At 34.7% G+C, this 22,896-nt stretch overlaps 1 protein-coding gene across 1 annotated transcript in view; it reads left to right on the top strand.

The window, feature by feature from the left end:
• LOC140445852 (mitogen-activated protein kinase kinase kinase 7-like) overlaps nt 1-22,896 on the top strand; it is a 34,246-nt gene that overhangs the window by 8,973 nt on the left and 2,377 nt on the right. Inside the window, exons 6-7 of the mRNA XM_072538235.1 lie at nt 8,169-8,247; nt 22,549-22,745. Coding sequence (XP_072394336.1) covers nt 8,169-8,247; nt 22,549-22,745 — 276 coding nt within the window. The remainder of the gene's footprint in view (nt 1-8,168; nt 8,248-22,548; nt 22,746-22,896) is intronic.

The following is a 22,896-nucleotide window of genomic DNA, read 5'->3' as shown; positions in this document are numbered from 1 at the left end:
CTTGTAGGTCTTCTAAGTTGTCCGCAAATACTATGGTGTCATCTGCATATCTGATGTTGTTTAGCCGGCAACCATTTAGTAGAATACCTTTTTCAGTTTCGTGCAAAGCTTCGATAAATATTCTTTCAGAGTACAGATTGAAGATTAGAGGAGATAAAATACAGCCTTGCCTCACTCCACGCACGATTTTCACATAGTCATTGTGTTCACCTTCAACTCTGAGTTGAAGTAACTCCTTCTTTAATATAATAACATATTGAAATTGTAGTAGCATATATTTTGCGTCAGTGTTTTTGATACTTTTTGAAGGACAACTAACACATAAATAGTTACATTGTTAATAGGTTAAGTTAATTTATATTTTTTAAAAATATTCATTTTTAATACTTATTTTTAGCTTGTTTTAATATGAAATGTCATTTGAATTATTTGAAGTATATGAAACAACAATGTAAACAGTTATCGCGGTGTACTGTTAATGTTTTGATCTTGTTACCTAAAAATTGTGAATTCAAGGCCCTACACAGGTACACGATTTTTGTAGTGATAAAAAACGGGGAGTAATAAAAAACACTTGGGGAGTACACATAGAAGTGAATACTTCGTATAGAGTGTTATTACTATAATATGTGGATAAAAGAAATTTAATGTCGGCTTATTACTGAATTGTTAATATTTTTATAATAACACCAGTAAAAATAATTTAAGTTTTTTAAAATTTTAAAAATATTTATTTTCTTTAAAAATTTTATTTAATCATTTTAATCATTTTCAAAATTTGTTAAATATGATATGGAATTTATTCATAATTTACATTTTCATTATTATCTTGTATTTATGTTTAATTACTTCATTTTGATTATTACTACTCGTATTTTTCGTTATAATGGATTAAAAAAAAAAACAAAAATCGGGATGTGGCACTCTGGGAGTGACCGAGGAGGGAAGCATAGCTTTCTTATCGTCTACGCAAGGAGCGACGGTTTTTAGTTTAATTTATTTTATTTTATTATTTTCATTTATTCGTTTCGATTTTATTTAATTTTATTCAATTTGATTTAATTTTAGTTAATTTTATTTAGTAATTTAGTTTTACCTTTACTGTTTTAAATTTTATTAAGTTCCATTTAATTTTTATTAAATTTTATTCATTTTAATTAATTTTATTTAATTTTATTTAATGTTATTTAATTTGATTCAATTTTAGTAAATTTTATTTAATTAATTTAATTTTATTTAATTTTATTTAATTTTATTTAATTTTATTTAATTTTATTTAATTTTATTTTATTTTATTCATTTTAATTAATTTTATTTAATTTTATTTAATGTTATTTAATTTTATTTTAATTTATTTTATTTTATACAAATATTTTAAAAACAAAATTAGCCAAATCGATCGTTCGCGAGTTGTTAAAAAAAAATAAAAAATAAAATATGTATATATATCATGTATATTACTGTATATCTCAAGGTTACTACGCGCGTCTCGATTTTTCGTGTCACGCTAAATATTTTTTCTGGCCCGTGCAATAACATCATACCGTGCGATAACAAGTATTCACTTCAAAATTATTGTAGTTAAATCTGAGTATGTATATTCTCCTCTATGTATTCTATTAATTATGGATGAAATAATAAAAAAAGTAAGAACTAAAACAGGATACGAAATGCGAGTAAAATAACTTAAAATAATCTGTTATACAGACGACGACGACGCAAAGGGAAGATTATTTACAACGTATGCTGCACAAATTCAATATTCCGCCAGAAATTTTAACATGTTAATTTCCGCAAAAAAGACAAAATGCATGGTTATAATAACAAATTTACTAAGATGTAAATTGGAGCTGGAAGGTCAGATAATAGAACAAGTGATGGAGTTTAAATATCTAGACATCACTTTATCTAGCTACGGAAAGCTCGAAACAGAAGTGGAAGATCAATTGAATAGAGCAAACAGAGCAGCAGGTTGCTTGAATGAAACAATATGGAGAAATTAAAACATCCGGAAAGAAATGAAAGGCAGAATTTACAAAACAGGCATCAGACCAATAATGACATACGCGGCAGAAACACGACATGACACAGAGAGGACAAAAAGGATGTTAGATACAGCAGAAATGAGAACACTTAGAAAAATTGGTGGTAAAACACTATGGGACAGAGCTAGAAGTACATATATACGACGAAGATGCAGGATGAAGAACATCAAGGACTGAGTAAGAAATAGAAGAGTAGAATGAAACGATCATATAAGCCGAATGATAACAAATAGAGTGGTAAAGACGGCAAGAGACGGTTCCCCAATAGGAAGACGATCAGTAGGAAGACCACGAAAACTATGGAACGACAACTTATTGGAGGTACATTGTAAAACAGACAGTCATGTCTACATAAAAAGAAGAAGTAGAAGAAGATGTATTCTGTTCCATATCTCTCGGGGATGTTCTCATCGTGAAGATGGATCACAGTTCTCTGAATGAAGTCCTCAATGAACTGTGGGGGTAAAGACTTCCATTTTGGTGCCTTGTGGTGTTTTTGGATGAAAAACGAGAGCGTGACTAGACTCAAATCGGATCACAATACCATATATCCCAGCGCGTGCCCGCTCGTCAATTCTGGATCGATTTGTGAACTAGGTGAGCTCCCTCCGCCGTATCAGTGCAGGTTCTCGTTTCACCCACTCATCCCGGTGAGAAAATTAAACAAAGAAGGAGAATGAGAACTCAAATTGAGGGGCCATGCTGTTATGTACCATATAAAGCACAAGACAGCATTCGGTGGCCTGGCTCCAAGTGTCACGATGGCCTATCCGACCAGTCATTTCTAACCAGTATCCAGAACAGTTGAGTCGATACACTGGCTTGATGCTGTACAATAATATGTAGGGGAGGTAAACTCAGCAGGGTCTTAAGAGTCGCTGAGGAAGTGGTCCTTATGGTTCTTGAAATACCAACCCACGCCAACCGCTGATGGTGAACCAACTGAGTCTTGGCTGATGCCAGTCTAGCCTGGGGCCACGAAACAATGGCCGCATACGTCACTACAGACTTTATCATGGATTGGTATATCCAATGTAGGATTTTCGGCTGCACACCCCATTTGACTCCGAAAGTTCTTCTGCATGCACAGAAAGCTGCAGAAAGTTCTTCACTTTGGCGTTTAGATGTTCCTTCTATGACAGTTTAGAATACAGGATCACTCCTAGGTACTTCACTGACTTGGAAACCAATAAAACTTTACCCTGGTCGATTTGATAGCCCTTATCTGAGTAAACAGGACCACGGCAGTCTTTTAAAGATTAACCCTGAGTGACCGCTTCCGTCAACCATTCTTCAACAAGCCCGAGACCCACCTAAGCGACCTAGTGCACCGTTCCCGGGAAGGGTCACTCGGCTAGTCATCAGCGTAGGCTTGTGCATACATACCTTGTTCGGTATTCGGACCCAAAATTCAACTCCAGAGAGATTCGCGTAGCTCAAAAGTGATGTTCATGTGAGTAAATTTGCAATTTTGTACACTAATTGCATAAAATATATACTTTTCAAGTACATATTGTTGCTTTGATATAAATATACCAACTTATATTTTCTTATGAATATATATATATATATATATATATATATATATATACATCGGTTTTTGAACGTCTTTCGACGTTGTCCGATACCTAAACACCATCTCTTCCTATCTTATCCTATCGCAGTCGTTTGTTGTTAAATTTCTTTCGCTCATGGACTTGTTTACGCCGTGTTGCCGTTCTAATCTGGGTCTTCCTCTTTTCCGTCGACCTATCGGTTGCCATTCTACTTCTTTTTTGGGGAGTCTTGTTGCTGGCATCCGTTGAACATGCCCATACCACCTTAATTGTTTCTTCTCTATATCTTGAGTTATATTTCCTTCTATTCCCATACGTTGTTTTATTACATCATTTCTGATTCGGTCTCGTCTGGAAATACCTAAAGATCTTCTCATTGCATCCATCTCTACTGCTTCTATTCGCTTTTTGTTCTTTTCACTAATTCTCCATGTTTCAGCGCCATAAAGAAGAGTAGTTTTAATCATGGTCTTATATATATTAAATTTTCTTCCTTTCGTTATCTCTTTACTCCACAGTATACCATTGAGACATCCTAAGACTTTCTTTGCTTGAGTGATTCGTTTTTCTATTTCCCGTGTATCAGTTCCTGTATTGTCAAAGGCAACACCCAAGTAGTCATAGCTCTGACAGCAGGAAATATGTTGTCCGTTTTCGAGGTCTATGTTATCTGACTCGTTTCCAATACAAAGATATTTGGTTTTTGTTGTATTGACATTCATTCCCCAGTCGTTATATTCTTCTATCAGTTTTCTAAGCATGTACTGCATGTCTTCTCTGTCGGTCGCTAGCACTACCTGGTCATCAGCAAACTGGAGTGTATATTATATACATTCATTGCTAAGCTCTATACCCATCCTATGCACATTTCTTTTCCATCTTTCCAATGCCGCTGCAACATATATCTTGAATAAGGTTGGTGAGATACAGCATCCCTGTCGCAAGCCTTTTGTAACCAGGAATTCTTCCGTTAGATATTTTCCTGTTTTATCTGTGCCTTTGAGTCTCTATCGCAAATTGGACTTCAACCTCCGATACAAGATGCTTAAGTGTTACGTGTGGCCTGTTCTCCTGTACGGAATGGAAGCATGGACGTTAAAGGCCAGTTCCATTAACAAACTTGAAGTGTTCGAAATGTGGTGCCTGCGTCGAATGCTCAGAATATCATGGACGGACAGGGCCAGAAATGAGGAAGTACTCAGAAGAGCGGGCTTACAGGATAGGGAACTTTTTAATTATGTAAAAAGTAAGAAGACTGCATACTTGGGGCACATTATACGAGGAGAACGATACACTTTTCAGCAACTGATACTCGAAGGGAAAATAGAGGGTAGGAGAGGTCTCGGACGTAAAAAAAATGTCATGGCAGCGCAATATTCGACAATGGACAGGAATCCACAGCTATGAAATGCTTCGCAATGCTGCTAAAAACAGAATTATTTAATCCAGAATATTTAACATCTCACCTGACAAGACGATGTACGGTGGACGCCTACGCAGAAATGCATGGCACCTTAAGAAGAAGAAGAAGAGTCTCTATATAGTTCTTGTACAGCATTTATCAATGTGTGGTTGATGTTAGATCTTTTCAACGTTGTCCACAGTTTTGTTAAGGGAATGTTGTCATATGCTTTTTGCAGGTCTACAAAAGTAATGTGAGTTTCTAGATTCTTAGCCGATCTTTTTTCTATTATTTGTTTAAGACAAAATACGTTATCGGTGCACGATCTTCCTGCACGGAACCCGCTTTGTTCTTCCTCTTCATTGCGCTTATATTCTTCCTCGATCATATTTCTCAAGATTCGTCCATATAGTCTGCTCAGGGTGCTGGTTACCGATATGCCCTCTTACAATTCCTTTTGTCCCCCTTTTTGTGTATTGACGACATGTATGCCGTTCTCCATTGTTCTGGTACTGGGTGTCCATTTAGACACTGATTGATCACATAAGTTAATTTTTCAAATAGTTTATGAGGTCCATTCTTAAGCATTTCAGCATAGATTCCCTCAGGTCCAGCGGATTTACCATTCTTTAGGGTCATTACAGCCTTCCTTACTGTTTCGATGTCTACCCTCGGTTCCTCTCCTTGTATATGTACTGACTGTGTTGGGGAGTTCGCTAGGTATTCTTGTCTTGTCTCTGTCAGCAAGCTTTCATAGTGATCTTTCCATTGTCTTGGTTTTATGGTGTGTATGTGTGCTTTGTCTTTCCTGTATTTTTTACTGATTGTATAAAATTCCATACCTCTGTACATTGCTTCCCTCCGATGTATGTATTGATTTCTCGACATTTCTGATCCCATGTTTTATTCTTTTCTTGTTGTATCATTTTTCGTAGTTGTCTATCGGTTTCTTTGTAAGCTTGATGGTCTTCAGTATTTTTTGTATTTAGCCATTTTAGATGCTGTCCTTTCTTCTGTTCTGCTTAGAGGCCTGGTGTAAACTAGCAATAATATTCTCGTAAATATCTGAAAATGTTTGTCTCTCTATTTCTCTTAGTTTTTCATCCAGTCGTCGTTGGTATAGCTGTTTAGTACTATCATTTATAAAACTATTGAAGTTGTACTTCGGAGTGTCCACTGTCTGCAAGTCTTGCTTGTCTTATGAAAATATAACTGTATTTATTCTGTGTCGAACAATACTAAACAATTGGTTGATTGTTTTTGTATACAGTAACAAACATTTAATGAATATTCGATTGTGCCTTGATATTGTATGCAAAATAAAACAATAAACGTTTTCAACGTATTCCATAAAATAAATAAAACACTTGTAACAGTCTTTCTTTGCTGCTAAAAACCGTTTTTATAACCTCAATCACGGTAAGCGTTTATACAAATAAATCGTACATAATTTATTATAATTTTGAAGATATTTCGAAGATTTCTAGAAAAGAAAATAATTAAAATCGAAATTTCGATAAAACTTTTGTTTGATAAAAGTTTTACGGGTTTGTCATACGGTTGCCGTGAGGTTGGGATAAGCTTGGTCATTAGTTGCACTAGATTGCATTCACAATAGGCAACATGCTCACCTTTGCTCTCTTGATTCACCACGTAATTGAACAACCGCTCACGAACAACGTTTCGTATCCATTCGTATAAAGAAACATTTAGAAGACGATTCAAAAGACGTCTGTTGGCTTGTAGTCGGTGATCAATAATATATGTAAATAAACCAGAAACTAAACATCAGCCGAATCTATATGTCTTTCAAGAGGAGTCGCATCCAAATATTATTCGTGAACGACCATTTCGAAGTAAATACTTATTGAGTAGTTGCTTATATCTTCAGAAAAACCAACTTTATCGCCCCAGCCTACGTTTAAAAGAGCGTGGAGCCTTTAATATAGTCGGAAGATATATTACTATTAACAGAGTGAGACGTAACGGTAACCCCTACACTTTACTATTAAAATGTCAAAGTATAAGTAAATTCCATTGGCTTCAATGGGCTTTTTCTTCTGACCCACGTGCACTTATAGCTTGCTAGTTTTCATCTTCACGCTTCCAATACAAGAAATGTTTTAAACATAGATCTTTATTACGTTTTGTAGCTGCTGAAGTCCCCATCGATCATTTGTGACATTCGTTCGTCGCATTTGGCAAAGTCGTTCCTCTAATTTTGAATAGTGCCTACAATTCGCACTAAATGATTTTCTCGTAAAGATATCGACATTTGAATGGTTTTTTTTTTCAGGCCCTGTGCCCGATGCCATAATCACATTCTTGTAATCTCTATTTTACTCTATTTTACCAACTGTTGCATCTGTTTCTTGCAAGTTGGACGAAAGTAGACTACTTCGCTAAAATATTTGCTCACGCTTATTGGTCATGGTATTACTGATTATTTTTCTAACCATTTCTTTCAAACGTTCATCGTTCTGTTCGTCTGCTTCTCCGATATTCCGTTGGTGTTGATGATCCCGTAAAATTTGACTAGCGACTTCGTGTTCCAAAGCAATAAAAAGTATAATTATCTAATCGTTTTATCTTGCTAATCGTAAAGCTTTCTATAAATCACTATTTATTTCTCTCCCCTTCGCCACCCTTACTCTCTCTCTCCCACTATCTCACTCTTACTCTCTCTAACCATTAACGAACGGATCTACCTCTATGTCTTCCAAAATATTATCAGGGTCTTCTAGGTAAGCTAGCTAAACCATACGAGCAACATCTGCTTCATATTCCTGCAAGTTTTGGCTGACATGCTGGATGCTACTTTTTAGTTGGGCTTTGTATATTTGTTCTAGATGGGTATCTCCATAGTGTTCTTCCAGTCGATTCATATAGTTGAATAAGGTCTGATAACATTTCTCTTGGTATATACTTATATAGTAATCGACCTTACTGGATATATAGTATGGGACTTATGCTCTGGCCCGGCGACTAGTCAATAAAGTAAAATGGAGAAAAATTGTTAAAAATATTGGAAGAAATCACGATCTTCAGTAATGGAGAAACGACAAGAGAGAGGGATATAAATAAAAATGAAGGTCTCCATGTTGGCCTACGTTTGGCCTTTATAAAATACACTTAGTATTAAAATATAATTTTTTTTTTTTTCAGAAAGTTTGGGATCAAGAATTGGAGCAAAATTATTACATTCAAACCATGGCCGGTCTTGATAAAGCTGTCCCGAAAAATGGTGAGTACTAACATATCTTTTATTACGTTTCAATTCGGTCTAAAATTATTTAAATGAAACAATATACCTGATTTATAACAAAATGAGTATGTCCTGATCTTCAGATAGTATTCTTCAATACACTATGGCTTTTTTAAGGGACTATAAGTTTTTTGAGAACGCAAATGAATTTAAACAATTTTAATATGAATATATTTTAGTTAAATAAATTCATAACAACCATGTCTGTAGTTTCAAATCATCCACAATCTGTATGACTTCGTTGGAGAAAATTTATGACTTTTTGACTTTTTTCTAGTTGAAGAAAACCGTGGCAGTCGGGCGGAGTGAGATCTGGTGAATACAGGGGGTGTTCGAGTAATTCGAACTGTAAATCATGAAGTGTTGGTATACTCCAGTCGTCAGAGACGAAAATGCCACTAAACCTCTAAAAATAATACGAACAAGCTGAATTTTGCCGAGAATATTAATTTTGAAACCCCAAAAAAGATGCAAACAAGTTTACAACTTTTACCCCCGGGCTTCCCCTTAAAACCCCTCGCAGGGGGGTAAAAACGTAAAAAAATCGATTTACACAGAATCTGTACACCGTAGAAAAAAGTGTTTCAAATAAAAAATGTAGCTGAGATAATTTTAAACAAAAATGTTTATAAGCATTTTTTGTGTAGAATGAACCGTTCTCTTAGAAACAACGCTTGAAGCGACCGTCGATTTTGCATGTCAGTTACGCTCGCGAAATCAATGTTCAATAAAATTTGTATAAGCTCGACGTTAAAAATTCGATATTAGAACTATTTTTTTGAGTAGAACTCAGCTACATTTTTTATTTGAAACATTTTTTTCTACGGTGTACAGATTCTTGGTAAATCCATTTTTTCATGTTTTTACCCCCTGCCAGGGGGGTTTTAGGGGGAAGCCCGGGGGGTAAAAGTTGTAAACTTGTTTGGTACTTTTTTGGGGTTTCAAAATTAATATTCTCTGCAAAATTAAGCTTGTTCGTATGATTTTTAGGGGTCAACTCTTTGACGACTGGACTAGTATGACCAGGTACGATTTGTGCGCAGGAACATTATCCTGCAAAAACAAAATGTCTTTGTACAACTTTTACGTCTTATATCCATAATGTTTTCTCGTAGAGTGGGTCAGTAACGTCCACTAGTAATTTTGAGTTATTTTTCATTAGCAATCCTAAAGAACTGAAGCAAGAACTGTTCCAGCACATTTTTGAACACGAAATTTCTAGACCTTGGAGAACTAGTCTCTTTGTCTAAGTGATTGTTGCTTTGTTTCTTGGTATTAAAAATGACGCCAAGTTTTATTAGATCATAACAACACGGCTTATGAAGTTTGTATATTTTTCAAACCGAGCACAGATCGAACGCGATGCTTCTATTCTTGTACGCTTCTATTCAACATTCAGACACACGGTCTTCATCTTCAACGAAAAATTTACCTCTTTTGAAGCTTGCAATCCAATTTTTAACGGTCAAATAAGAAAGATATGAGTCGCCAAGGGTATTAAATGTATCTTCGTAAATTTGCTTCCCTCTAACCGCTTCAAATCCAGGTATTTGATAACTACACCTAAAGAAGTAATAATCAAAATCAGTTGAAGTATTAACCCGAAGAAAGTACCTGGCTATTTTAATCACGAATGAGTTAATAAAAACCTCTCAAAACTGACAAACCTGATTCAATATTGGAGTGTGTGCTCATCATATTTTTTTGGAAGCCTTCTGTTATAAGCCGGTCCTACTGTGTCCAATTGGCTTATTATATATTTTCCATTCGTTTATGATACACATTCCAAAATTTTGGAATTCTGAATTCAGACCGCACTATGTCCGGAAAATTGTCTTGAAACGCCGACATGACAACCGCTTAATTTTTCGGCTTTAACCCTGCCGAAACAAAATCAAGTCTGCTTGATAAGAGTCCTTTATTACCTGTCATTTCAAAACAGTCGTTTTGTCGAATGTGTAGATTATCTGAACAAGACACCTCATCTGACACATGCCTTTTTTCAGTTCTAGCCACGTGAGTCGTGTTCCATGTTATATTAATTACCTCCTTTCGTTGGGTAGCCCTATATTTGGTATGTTTAAATCATATTCCACAATAAACTGTAATAATGACTCACCTCTTTCATCGGTATTTGTGTTACCCCAAGTCAGGTGGTGCGCATCCACATCACGGCCGATGATCAATTATAGTCCATTTATCCCAATTTTTCACTAACTGCTCTATCTTCCTTGAAGGTGGTTGTTGGAGGTCATTATATAGAAGGTATGCTGTTCCGAGAATTATCTCTTTCATTCTCCCTCCCTTTGTGATTTTCATCTTTACCATAATCATAGTTATTCAATTTTCGCTTGTCCACTGCTGGACATCTACTTCAGATGCCTCTTACATCAAATTCCTATGGCAACATTTTAGATCGTTAATCAAACGTGTGGGTGAACGACCTATGCTTCGGTAAGTATCATCTCTTGGATTCCATTCCAGTATCCGCTTTGTCCATCTGTTATCCGTCATTCCAGCCACGTGACCTGCTCAGTTCCACTTTAGTGTTGCTATTCTCTCTACAGCATCAGCCACACCTGATCTTCGTCGTAGCTGCCAGTTTGGGATCTTGTCTCGCATTGAAATGCCCAACATAGCGCGCTCCATCGCCCTTTGAGCCACACGGATTTTTTTGTTTGACTGTGACTGTTCTCCTTGTCATAGTCAACGTTTCCGCTCCATAAATCAACACTGACAAAACACACTTATTAAAGGTTTTTCTTTTAAGACATATTGGTATGTTAGACGATTTGAAAATGTGGTCCAACTTGTCGAAAGCTAGCGTCAGTCTTACACGACGGAGAAGCTCAACGGTTTGGTTATGTTTCCTATGCTGGCCCTATCTCTGCCCCTATAATTTCTGTCCCCAATTTTCAACCCCCTATAATAATACCCCATGTGGTAGGCAAAATATATTCGTTACCATATTACTAGTCAATTTTTACAAACTGTTACAAACTTTTGGGGCAAACCTCGTATATAACCCTGTAAAATGCAGTTTTTGTTGAATTAAAAAAAATCGAAACAGAAACCGACTCGTTTCGGTGTTCTTGAAACTATTTTCAATTTAAAAAATATTAATTACTTAAATTTTAAGCATATAAATATGTAATCTTCAATCGATACTATATAATTACGTTAGTTAGCTCATCAAAATTATTCATATATTAAAATTAATCATCACGCTGCGTGTTAGATATTTTATTAGAACAACAGATGTATATGAGTCACCAATTACAATGCAATTAACCCTTCTGGCTAATATCCACGGCATAGGTTCCCGTTCCTCTTCGAGTCTATTTTCGTCTAAGGTCTGTATTTTCGCATTGGCTCGTGTGACGCCAAAAACACGCCGTCACGTCCCGAAACGACGCTTGAATCTTTCGGAGATGAATAATTCCTTAATCTAATACTAAACATCTACAAGCACGCATTGACGGAAGCTGAAAACACGACGTTCTCGACTGTTTGTCTTAGTATTATTATGCGGAAGTAATGAATAGAATTGTGTCGAGTTTGTTCTATTTTAAAAACTAGTTAGAGCTTAAAAGACTGCGGGAAACTTTGAAAAATGTGCGATTGTCCCATCGCTGGTGTGATTGCCTCACATGAGGCCTATAGAAGTTGGATTATTTTTAAGGAATGCAAGACTGAAAGTGGTGAGTGTTCTAAAAATATAAATCATCGGTACATTGCATGTTATTCTTTTTAAGGTCACAAATTATAACAGTATAGTGTAAGACTTTCCTTATTTTTTAAATATTTATCATTCTTTTATTAATTTAAAGTTATTATGAAGTAAAAAATATTGATACTTTTAAAGGTATAGGAATTAATATACAGGGTATAACAAAAAGGTCAACAATTAAACCACGCGAAGAGTAAAAAGAAAACAGCTAACCGCCAAATTAAAAAAAAAATTAAAATTGTAGCACAATATTGTGTTTTTACTTACGGAGTACTGCATTTTTTCTTATTGAACATGTGCAATAATATGCAAATTTGCAGATTTATAGTTGCGTTAAGTTATACGTCCTACGGAAGACCAGCTAAGCCTCAACGTGACTAAGGAAGAGTAGCATGTAGCATGAATTGTTTCTACACCTCTTTCCTAGTACATATTTCGTGTTCGGCGATTAAGCAGTATTTTTTTGTTGTTGCTTCCTGCTTATCTACAATAGTGTATCTGTTGTGTAATTTTACTTTAAACTTAGATAGTACCTATGACTCTACTATTACTGTTATAAATTTGAACAAAAATGAGTGTCATTCATCTGAGGATTATAAGACAATGAATGATGTAATGAAAAAACTGAATCTGACTATGCCAGCAAAAATATAATATTCCAGGAAAAGAAGCATTTAAAAGTCGAAAAATTACTGAGCGCTATTTTTCAACTGAAATATCTGGGGGAAGTCAATAGAAAAGGTGTACCATCTCGTGGGTATCTAAATTTTGACTGCGTCATGGTTTTTTATTAACATTTAAGCAAAAAAAGCGATTTTGTTCATTAATTTCAATATTGTGAAAAGACTATGCATGGGAGAATGTTTATAAACAAAAAAATTTAAAAAATAAAAAAAAAAAAAAAATTAAACTCGAAAGTAAGCTTTTTTTCAATTCTTTATAATTGAATGCTATGCTGGAACAACGTTGTAAACGCCAAATTACATTTTGTCGACAAAGTGAAAAAACACCTTATAATTGATTATTTTGAAAAAAAAAATATTTATGAGTAATAGTGTAATATGAAAGACTGACTATTGGATACATAACATTAATATCAACAAATATATATATATATATATATATATATATATATATATATATATATATATATATATATACATATATATATATATATATATATATATATATATATATATATATACATATATATATTTAACGTGATTATTTCGACCAAAAATCAATTTATAAATATGTTGAAATATCGGGTATGTGGTCTATATTAAATAAAAATCTTTGTTTTTTCTAAAGCTCAATATTTCGCAAATGCAAAATTGCATTTTGAAATAATTTTTACTTGTTCCATCTTATTTATTGTTAACGAACGTGCTCAAAGATATTTTAAATTTTAACATGCATTTTATTAAATGTACAGTTTCATCAACAATAATGTTATTTTAATATTCAATTTTATTTATGTGTATAATCTTTTAATTTCTGTAAGTATTGTAAATCTAAGTGTACGTCAGTGTTTTGAAATGTTTGTTTTTTACAGTTACTCCCGATGAAGCTATTAAATAAATGGCGAAATATTGAGCTTTAGAAAAAACAAAGATTTTTATTTAATATAGACCACATACCCGATATTTCCAACATATTTATATATATATATATATATATATATATATATATATATATATATATATCCCGGTCATAGCGTAATCCGCCTTTGGGTTCCCGTTCGCCAAGCCTGTCTATTCTGCCAGTCTTCTTCAGATAGATTTCTTGCTGACATTGCTTTTGAAATTTCTTGCATCCATGTTGTTGGTGGTCGTCCTCGTTTTCTTTTCTCTGTTGGTATCCATTCTAATATTTTTTTTGGTAGTCTTTCTTCCCCCATACGTCTAACATGTCCGTACTATGTTAATTTGTGTTTTTTAAAGTCTTCTATAATTGATCTTTGTATATTCATTTGATTCCTGATGTCCTCATTTCTCATATGTTCTAATCTAGACTTTCCCGCTGCTCTCCTCCAAAAATCCATTTCAACTGCCAATAGGTTACCTTTAAGTTTTTGAGATAACTGCCATACTTCTGAGCCATAGAAGATAATTGGTTTCAATATGGTATTATATATTCTTTTTTTCGTTTCCGGTCTTATATTATTCTGTCTTTTATGCCTTCATCAGTTCTTCCTGTCTTTGTTAGTTTTACCCCCAAATATATACATTGATCGCATTTCTTAATTTTCCCGTCTTCTAAGTCGAGGTCATCTGCAGTATTTTCTCCTCCTATTCAAAGATATTGCGTTTTTTGTAAATTTACTTCGAGGCCCCATTTTTTGTACTCTTCCATTAGTTTTCTAGCCATATACTCCAGGTCTAGAGACAGCCCCATCCCTTTACACTTCTTTTTCCAGTGCCTGAGTGCTTCGTCAATATGTGGAATTAAGGGGATTTAATTTATATATATATATATATATATATATATATATATATAAATATAATTATATATATATATATATATATATATAAATATAATTATATATTATTTTCCAGTGCCTGAGTGCTTCGTCAATATGTGGAATTAAGGGGGTTTAATTTATATATATATATATATATATATATATATATATATATATATATATATATATATCCGTATCTAATATTATTAATGCTATTTCCGTTGACCAAAATACCTTCCACAATATCCAATAAAGCTTTTTGAAATATCACTTCACTGTAGACGTTGAATAAGAGTGGTGAAAGTATGCACCCTTGTCGAACTCCTCTAAGTATACTTACTTCCTCTGTCAGTTCTCCTTCGGCATTTTTTTTTAATTCCTAGCTGAGCGCTTTCGGCATACAAAGGCATCCTCAGAGCTATGGTCAACTTGAATTTTCTTTTCCATTGTTTCATTTGTCATAAGTGTGTACAAAAACTTACCAGTGTTTTCAATTGTTAATGAAGTTTCATAATTAACATTTTGGAAACTTGTTAAATAGTCGCCAGAGATTTAACCCCTAAAAATCATACGAACAAGCTTAATTTTGCCGAGAATATTAATTTTGGGATCCTAAAAAAGATGTAAAAAAGTTTTCCGCTGTTATCTCCGGGCTTCTCCCTAAATACCCCCTCGTAAGGGGTAAAGACGCAAAAATCAATTTACCAAGAATGTGTACGGCGTAGAAAAAAATGTTTTAAATAAAAAATGTAGCTGAGCTAATTTTGAATAAAAATGTTTATTAGCACTTTTTGTGCAGAATAAACCATTCTCTTAGAAACAACGCTTGAAGCAACCGGCGATTTTTAATGTCAGTCACGCGCGCGAAATCAATGTTCAATAAAATTTGTATCAGCTCGACGGTAAAAAAGGTCGATATCTTTTAATCAGAGCTATCGATAAAAATTTAAAGATTTGTTTTCAGTTGATGCAGTTTTTCTGCGCCCACATTTGGACTTTTACTGAACCAGTTTCGTTAATGGGATTTCTGTTACGATATAAATTATTAAAGATATTACACATTTCTTGTTGACTTCTACGCATATCACTATATCCTAATATATCATTCAAATCTCAATTCGTTCTTTTTCAGATATACGGATTTATTGTGACTTTAAATAAACACCAACAATACTAATTTATTGAAACGTCAAAATGGTAATTGTAACAGTCATAGTTATTTAAATGTATTATTTTATCTTCGGCGAAGATAGTATAGCAATAACTCCAAAATTATGGCAGTTGGGTATACAGATCACGACATTGTTTTATTGACCATACGACACAATGGCAATCGCTGTGACATGTTACACGTTTCCACCTCTATATTCATTTTACAGTAGGCACGAATTTTAATTATCACATTGACATTAAAAATTTCAAACGAAGTTCTGAAAGAATAAACAAATAATTAATAAAATGCCTATTACGTTGTATACCTACCGTCCAAGAAAAAGTTCAACTTGTAACATGGTACTTTCAGGGTCATTCCATACGCGAAGTAATTGATTTATTTATTGTTGCCTTCGAAATAGACCCTCACTAAGTGGTACAACAGTTAAAAATACCATTAAACATTTTCAAACATCGGGATGTGTAAACAGTTGTAAAAAGTGTCATGAAGGTAATGAACCACGTTTCCTGTCAAAACAGGAATATTGATATTTGTGCTTTTGTGGAAGCTAGTGAACCCTGCAATAGTGTACAAATTGTTAGGGAAGCTAACGTGAATGCTAACTGTCCAGCGAGTTCTCAAAAGGAATGGGTATCACTGTTTTAAAATACAACCAACACAAGAACTGTTTCCGGAAGATAACTTTAGGCGGATGGAGTTTTGTGAAATTATGTTAGATAAACAGAATGAAAATGTACACTTTTTTAAAAATATTTTATTTTCTGACGAGTCTTTATTTTCATTACATAAAAAACACAATCCATCCGTAGCAAGGTATTATTCTCGGAAAAATAAGCACCTCAGTGTTGCAGTGCTAACGCAGCATCCGCAAAAGTTAAATGTTTGGACTGGGATGTTAGGCGACCATATTGTCGGTCCATTTTTTATCGATGGAAACCTAAACGGGTCCAAATATTTACAACTTTTACAGAATGAGATCATTCCGGCAGCTCGACGCCTTCCCGTTAATTTTCAGACTATTGACTTCCTCAATCAAACGTTTCCTGATCGACTGATAAGTACACGTGTTACAATTAAATGGCCCGTTAGATCCTGTGACTTAGCGCCTAACGATTTCTTTTTTTTTGATGTTTTCTCAAAGAAAACATTTATAGGCATCAGTTTGAAAGGGCCACAATCCTAGTCGAATTAAGGGCAAAAATACTTCATTTTTCTGCAAGCATTACACCAGAACTACTCCAAAATATGAGGAAAAATCTATATGACAGATTTGGTTACTATTTAGCACAAGAAGGTGGAATATTTAAGCCCTTAATTCATTAATCTGCTTTCCTAATTTTTATTTTTTGTTAGGTACATTTTACGATGTTTGTAGGTTCTTAATTAGGTAGTATTTTTTATGTTTAGGTTTGGAAGAATTTTATTGTTTTTTTTTTTTATTTAAAAGTACAAATGATTCTTATTCTGATTTTCTTTCTTCTTTCTTGTCGTATTGTTATACGCTTTGTCCATAAAATGTGTACAATTTTCAGTGACAATAAAGCATATTACTTATTTACTTACTTATTTATTTGTATTGCTATTAAGGCTAAAAAATAACCAAAAAATTAGTTTTAGAGCATTATAATAAATATACTCTAGATATGGGTTTGCAATAAATCTTAATTCCTATGGCCAACAAAACAATGTCGTTATCTGTATAGGGTTTCAATGTTATCAACAAAAAATTACAAAGTTTGTGTTGTACTTCTATACGGGACTGGAGTGACAGGCCTCAACCTCCCGCTGGAGGATTAAAAATCTTCCAGATACGAACGTCTTATAGTACATATTGTGTTTACACAAAAAAAACCGAAATCACCAGCATTGCCATTAAATTGAGTTTTATTCACGTGTTCCGAGTCTCGGTGGGAGACGTGACTCACTCTCGTAAGTTAAATAAACTACGAAAATAAAAAATAGGACAGCTGGTGCTCAAACTGTTTGATCATTTTTTCAGTTTTAATTCCGATATCCTCGTTGTTTATAAATACTGCACGGTAGGTCAATAGAATTTTTGCGCACTTAACTATACCACCCGAAAAATAGACCGGAAATCATTAAACAGTTCCAAAAACAATAAAACCTACAATGTAACTGTTTCGTTGGCAGATTTACTATTCAAAACTATCTAAAGATTTAGGTATTTAATAAATTGGCGTACGAGTTATGACCCTGAAGTTTTTGAGTGATTCAATCAAGAGTATTTTACTCACCGTTTCGTTATATTTATAATTAATTTTTCAGAACTAGAAATGTAGACTGTCACAACTCGACAATAATAATTATTTAACGTACCGTGAATCAGCTGAACTGTTCGTATGTCGCGTGTGTTTCTGTGTGTGCTTATTGTCACCTTTTGACCTTTTTTCTTCTTCCAGTAACTTTTATCTGTTTTTGGATATTATCTTGTTTGACTTTATTTATGATATTTTTGTTTAGCTTATAGGATATTTTATTATTTCTAATTTTTGTTAATAATAATAATCATGATCGTGGTAGATCGGGACAAAGCCCATTTGTTAGCTCTTCAAACCTCCTATCATCCGGACTAGACCCATAAGGACCTTGTCTTCGGCGTTTCCGAAGCCCAGCCTATTTCTGGCTCTCATATCTGCTAGTATCCAAATCTGAGCTCTTCCTGTTGTTCCGAACGTCTAATCCTTTAGTAAACCTGTGGCCTCACAAAAAGCCACAATTCTCTTTAAGGGTAAGGCCGTAATTTGGCTAGGTTGCATAAAAGCCGAATCCCGGATCTGCCACCTCTGATAGGCAAGGCAGGTTTCCTCCTCCTTATCACATACACGGCACCTTGGGCAATTGGCTAATCCAAGCAGATGTAGATGCTACTTAAGTCTATAGTGGCCGGTAAGCATACTGACTACCAAAGAGCGTCTCCTACGGTTTAGAAGAAGATGGGCTGTAAGACTTAATGGCCCCGCTATGTGGTACCTAGCCTATTCACTCATATCTCCACTAGCTCAGGAGTACTGGAATCCCCGCAAAAGCAGCTCCTTGAGACTACCTCGACCAGTACTAAAGGGTACTCCAATCAGAGGTTCGGGTTCCACAGGCAGAGTAGATGAGACCCGTCTTGCCAGGGCACCGACCCATTCGTTCCCTTGCACACCTGAGTGTCCCGGGACACTAATGATAATAGTAAAAGTACCAATCCCTAATAATTAATAATTTTATCAATACTATACACTTCAATCAATAACTCTGTGGTAAATAGTAATAAAGATCTGTTAGACTTGGTTATAAGTAAAAACTGAATCATAAGCGTGACAGAAAGGTCAAAATATGCATTTATATAAGCACAAAATTTTGCAAAAATAAGGAAAATATTTCTAAAATGAGCAAGTTTCAAGAAAAAAATGATATAGCCTATACTATAAGTAAAAATATTATACTTTATTTCTTAATATTTGACAGCACGCTAAAGGATCAGAGGTTATAAACCAGAAACGTGAAGTGTAAAATTCACAGAAGCAATTCATTTGGTGTAATATAAATAGCCACTCAGTCTGAAATATAGATAACAAAAATTTAACGCATATATCTCGACAGTGTTCACTTTAATATCGTAGAGTAAGGACGTATTCCGATGAGTGCGATAGCAAAAAGTGACCGCCGATAAGAACAACTAAAAATCTAGTTATTAAAATAAACAGTAAGGTGGCAGTGGCGTATCAAATTCTGTTTTCTACAATGAACAGTTTACACACACGGAACACAAACAGTCTCTATTGTAGTATCATCAGAAATTGCAAGTAAGCAGCAGGTCCACTATTAACAAACACCCAGGAACGTGTACCCAACTCCATAACAATATTCGCCAGTAAAATACACATCCGAGTATGTACCAAACCAGATATACTAGCAACCGACAAATACTCCTATATCAAACATTCCACAAAATCAATTCGCTTTTCCACTACAACAATTTCCACCGCAAACCCAACCAATTTACTACAACCCAAGCAACCTATCTACTATAGGACAAACACAAAGCTAAAACTTGTAATTACACATTCAGAGAACTAGGATATAGAGTCTAGCGAAGACGACGATCAAGAAACCCAAAATAAATATCATGGCAAGTAGTCAAGAAACGTAAATTTACAAAACAAATTAACGATCCCTATTCTACAAGCTCACTACCAACAAAAATACAAAATCTATGTAGTGCATTATCAAGCGCCGATAGCCCTAAACAAACTGAAACAGAAAATACCAAATCACCTCCAATATTCGTATATGGCGTCAAAAACTTTAAAGATACGGTCTATAACTTTGCACAAATGGTGGTGGAAGAAACACTGTACCAGAACTCTGCCAAACGACACTGTTAACATTACAACATATGGGTTACAATAGATATACCTGTCGTAAACCGATAAGACATTTACCAGAAGAAGAAATCGTTCACCACACGTACCAAATAAAGGAAGAACGTGCCTACAGCAGAGTGGTGATAAGACATGTCCATCGCTCTATACCCACAACAGATATAACAAAAGAACTAGAAAAAATCGGCCATAAAATTTGCAATATAACTAACATTCGACACAAACAAACAAAGGAACCCTTATCTTTATTTTTCATCGACCTTGAACACAACAGTAACAACATAGACATATTTAACCTAGAATTCTTGTCGAGGCACCAAATAGTAAAACTCAATAAGAGTAAAAAACCTAGAAACACTCCAGCTAAGTGTGCACTATGCAAACAAGATCACCTTGCTAACTATAAGGGCTGTGTAGTCTACAGGGAACTAGTAGAAAACAGAGATATGCCAAAAAGAGGGAACCAAAAGCCTCAAAGAACAACATTTAACACCCACATGTATATACTGAAACAAATCAACTAAACACCACTCTACAAAACCATCAAAGAACCTATGCAAACGTGTCAAACGAGTCGAAATAGTATGATATTAAACTTACTACCACAAGTCATTAAACAAAGAAATTCTTATCATACTTAGAGTTGACACATGGCCCGCTAACGGCCTGCTAAACCATAAGGAGGAAGTAATTACTTTCGTAAACCTGAATCGATGTTTTGCATATTTAAAAAAACTCAATATTCCGCTCTATACCACATACAGCAAACCTCATCCCGATGATACAGCTCATGATGGCTCGGCGGTAATCATGAGCAGCTGCATATCATATTATGAATTGCCGAAATATGCAATAGAAAAAATACAAGCATCAATCGTTCAAGTGAATGCAACGCCATGGCACTTTAACATATGAATCTCCACAGATGAATGCAAAGCCTACTTCCAATTACTTGGCAGTAAATTCGTAGCCGGGGAGACTGGAATGCGAAAGAAACACACTGTTGTTCAAGACTCACAACAACAAAAGGCCGTAATCTCCTAAAAGACTGACAACAACTATGATTGCCACACCAACGGAATCTCTACGTATGATCGGAGTGACCCTAGAAAGCTTCCAGATCTACTGGACTACTACATAAGTAAAGGAGTGTCCAGAAACAACTGTCTAATAGAATCCAGATATGATCTGTCATCGGATCATACACCGGTTATGAGCCTGAGTCCCACAGTTATTAACAACCCACCCCCTCCTTGACCCACGTTAAAAAACACCAACTGGGCAGATTTTCAACCCTACCTAGAAGAAAACATCTAATCTTATTCTGCGGATCAAATCTACACATGACATAGATACAGCAGCTCAATACTTCACCACACTTGTGCAACAAGCGGCATGTCAATCTACACCACGAACTGAACGCAAACCAACACATACCATAAATATTCCCCTGCACTTCGCCAACTCATTGCTGAAAAAGGTTATGTGAGAAGAGTGCCCATCAAAGCCGCAAACAATGAAACCTTCGAACATTACATTACAAACCATCCGTAAACCAAATGGCGAATGTTCCAACACAGAAAAAGCTGAACATCTTACAAACGTATTTCAAACAGAGCCACCAGACTTTAATGAAGAAGTGGAAGAATTAATTAGCGCAGCATGTCAAATGTCCCTCCCGATTAAAAGTTTTACTTATATAGAAGTCAAAAAAGACATAAACAAACTCAACTCACCAAAGGCCCCAGGTTATGATTTAATCTCGGCACAAGAACTAAAACGACTTACTTGCTAAGTTACGACCATTACTTTGCTAAGTTATATTTAACCGCATGTTAAGCTTATCATACTTTCCAACAATATGGAGTAACATCTTATCCCAATGAAGTAACATCTTATCGACCCATCAGCATACTCCCAACCGTAAGCAAAGTTTTTGAAAGATTGCTGCTACAAAGGAAATGTTAACCTACAGTTTGGTTTTCGGGAAAATCACTCCACTACCCAACAAGTCCATCGAATGATAAATAAAATATCAATGAGTCTTGAAGAAAAAATAATATTACAATTGCCATTGAAATTACAATTTAATCAACGATATTTTTATTTTTATTAGTGTCAGACAAGTTTTAAGAGGAGTTGGGTTTTGCCTTTTATACATACATAAATAGTCATCTATCTATCTATCAACCATTGAGATCGGATGTATATGCTTTTTGCTCCGCCAATACCCAATGGACCTTTTTTTTGGCCCTAGTATATCAAGAGCTCTTGTATCAAGGCGACATGGACACTTTTCACAGCAACCTCGTCTGTAGAACCTGTCATCTAAGTATGATCTAAAAATAACAAAACTATATACATAATATATCCACATTATATCATATGTGTTGACTTATAATGTTGATGGATTACCCTACAAAGTAAAAATTGTTACTCTTAATAACTTTTTCATATATTCTATAATCTTTAATTATTTCTGTTTGTACGAATCAATTTATATTCTATTTTTGTATTTCAGGTACATCCAGCTCAATACAAGCCGGCGTGGAAAGTTCCTCTACAGAAAATCTGCACGACAACCAAGATACTAGTAATATAAAAGTCCTTCTCGATTCACTAGATCCACATTTGAGGCCTGTAACACCGGACTATTCTGATCCTCAGTCAGTAGCCTTATTAAACGAACATATTCAGTTAGCAGAAGAATATTGGAAGGTAATTTCTTTAACATGTCGCTTTTTTAAATAAATAAATCGGTTACTGTGTGGTGACTTAGTCAACTATTGGACTGTTAGTTTTTTCGACCTAAAAGTATTATACTACCGTAACAGGACCAGTGCTGCAATGCAATAATGGAAGGTATACA

The sequence above is a fragment of the Diabrotica undecimpunctata genome, chromosome 7 (assembly GCF_040954645.1).
Source record: "Diabrotica undecimpunctata isolate CICGRU chromosome 7, icDiaUnde3, whole genome shotgun sequence".
NCBI lineage: Eukaryota > Metazoa > Arthropoda > Insecta > Coleoptera > Chrysomelidae > Diabrotica > Diabrotica undecimpunctata.
This window is presented reverse-complemented; position numbering and strand designations above follow the sequence as displayed.